Source organism: Myotis brandtii, unplaced genomic scaffold (genome assembly GCF_000412655.1).
Source record: "Myotis brandtii unplaced genomic scaffold, ASM41265v1 scaffold902, whole genome shotgun sequence".
NCBI classification, from domain to species: Eukaryota; Metazoa; Chordata; class Mammalia; order Chiroptera; family Vespertilionidae; genus Myotis; species Myotis brandtii.
Window position 1 is genome coordinate 1866672 of NW_005371709.1, and position 2142 is coordinate 1868813.

The following is a 2142-nucleotide window of genomic DNA, read 5'->3' on the forward strand; positions in this document are numbered from 1 at the left end:
GATAGATAGATAGAGATAGATAGAGATAGAGATAGATATATAGATATAGATATAGATACAGATATATTTGATTGATAGAAAGATACTTTTCAACTTCTGCATCTCAGAGACTTGTCACTTGTCTAAATCAGCAGTCACCAAACGGTGGTCCGCGAACCACTGGTGGTCCCTGAGGTCCAAAAAGTTGGCGACCACTGGTCTAAATCGCTGGTCTAAATGATGTGTCTGTGGAACTACTAGTTATCTTGTATTCAAATCCTGGCACCCAGACCTACAAGTTGTATGATCTTGGGCAAGTCACTTAACCACTGCAGGTAGAAAGGGAATAATGACAGTTTCTTTCTCAGAGTGTTGCTGAGATGTTTGAATGTGTTAATAAAATAAAGCGGCTAGGTGAAAGCCTGGGCACAGCAAGTGTCAGTAAGTGATAGCTGTGCATGTATCAGACAGACAGGCAGCAGTCTGGGGCTGCCCAGGCTTCGTGGCGATGGCCCCCTTATAATGCATTATTGAGTTCCGTGCTGTTTCTCTTCTCCACAGGTCAGTGCAGCTGAACGGGCAGCCCTTAGTGATGGTGGACGATGGGACCCTCCCAGAGTTGAAGCCCCGCCCCCTACGGGCTGGCCGGACATTGGTCATCCCTCCAGTTACCATGGGCTTTTATGTGGTAAAGAATGTCAACGCTTTGGCCTGCCGCTACCGATAAGCCACCCTCACATTCATGAAATGCCAGCAGGCCTACTGGACTGCTTTCCACCTTTCCGCCCCAATAGTATCCTTACTTTTCAGACATCTTCTTAGCAACAAACCAGTCTCTGCTGCCCCATCCTGCTGGAATCGACATAGACTTGCTCTCTCAAGGTAGCACGAGCTTAGCCTAGGTAGGTCACATCCACCCCAAAGGAAAATGTGGACATCACGTGTACCTTTATCAGGTTGAAGTTGTGTGTGTAGAGCTGTTTGTATCCTTGTATGTGTACCATGAAACCCAGCTGAAGCACACTCCCCTGACAAATGAAATAACTGCCCAGATCCTGGTCACATCGCAGTGTTACTATAGGCCTTAGCCTGCGGCTGCTGCCCTCAGAAGATGAGCAAGGACCAAAGCCTGGTGGGCCTTGAGAGCCCCATCCTCTTCCAAAGTCTCAGCACAAAGAGAAAGCACGCCGCACCACCAGCACACTCCTTTTCTTGCCTGCTCCCTGCTGTTGCACTGGGTTTCCTATGAGCTCTCTTCCCAGAGGGGAGCAAGTGGGTGAGTCAGCCCTGGCTGATGGGTGAGCTCTTTGTGTCATTTCCCGGCTGATGTATGAGTGTGTGCATCTGGGTTTCTGACAGTGGCATCAATCACTGGCTATTCCTCTGGGAAGCCAGTGCTTCAAAAGTAAAATTGCGATCATACTCCAGATTTTATAAGAAGGCTCTATTCCTCTGTGAATCCAGATTCCCCCAGGGTTGGAATGGGAGTCGGGTAACAATATACATTGAGTGGAGAGCAATGTAGTAGGCACCACAAAAAGCAATCATCATCCGTCATGCGGCTGTGAGGGAGAGTTTCGGTACAAAGAGAAAGTGCACCACACCATCGCCACACATGTCCACACACACACACACACACACACACACACACACCACCACCACACCACCACCACACATGTCCACACACACACACACACACACACACACCCCACCACCACACCACCACCACACATGTCCACACACACACACACACACCCCACCACCACACATGTCCACACACACAAACACCACACCACCACCACACATGTCTACACACACACACACACACACACACACATACACACACAGTTCACCACCACTACCGCCACACATGTCCACACACACATACACACATACCCCAAACCACCACCACCACACATGTACACCCTCACACACACACCAAACCACCACCACACATGTACACCCTCACACACACATATCAAACCACCACCACACATGTACACCCTCACACATACACACATAAAACCACCACCACACATGTACACACACACACCGAACTATCACCACACATGTACACACACAACAATAAATGAACAATTAGACTTGCCTCAAATTCTAAAGAATATTTACTAAGGATAAGCCCTTAATGGTTTGGTTGACCAA

At 48.5% G+C, this 2142-nt stretch overlaps 1 protein-coding gene across 1 annotated transcript in view; it reads left to right on the forward strand.

Moving 5' to 3' along the window:
* The window catches only part of HPSE2 (heparanase 2 (inactive)), a 530799-nt gene extending 529183 nt beyond the window's left edge, over positions 1 to 1616 (forward strand). Inside the window, exon 12 of the mRNA XM_005885371.2 lies at positions 541 to 1616. Within this exon, the coding sequence (XP_005885433.1) occupies positions 541 to 706 (166 nt within the window). The 3' untranslated portion in view covers positions 707 to 1616. The remainder of the gene's footprint in view (positions 1 to 540) is intronic.
* The last annotated feature ends 526 nt before the right edge of the window (positions 1617 to 2142 follow it).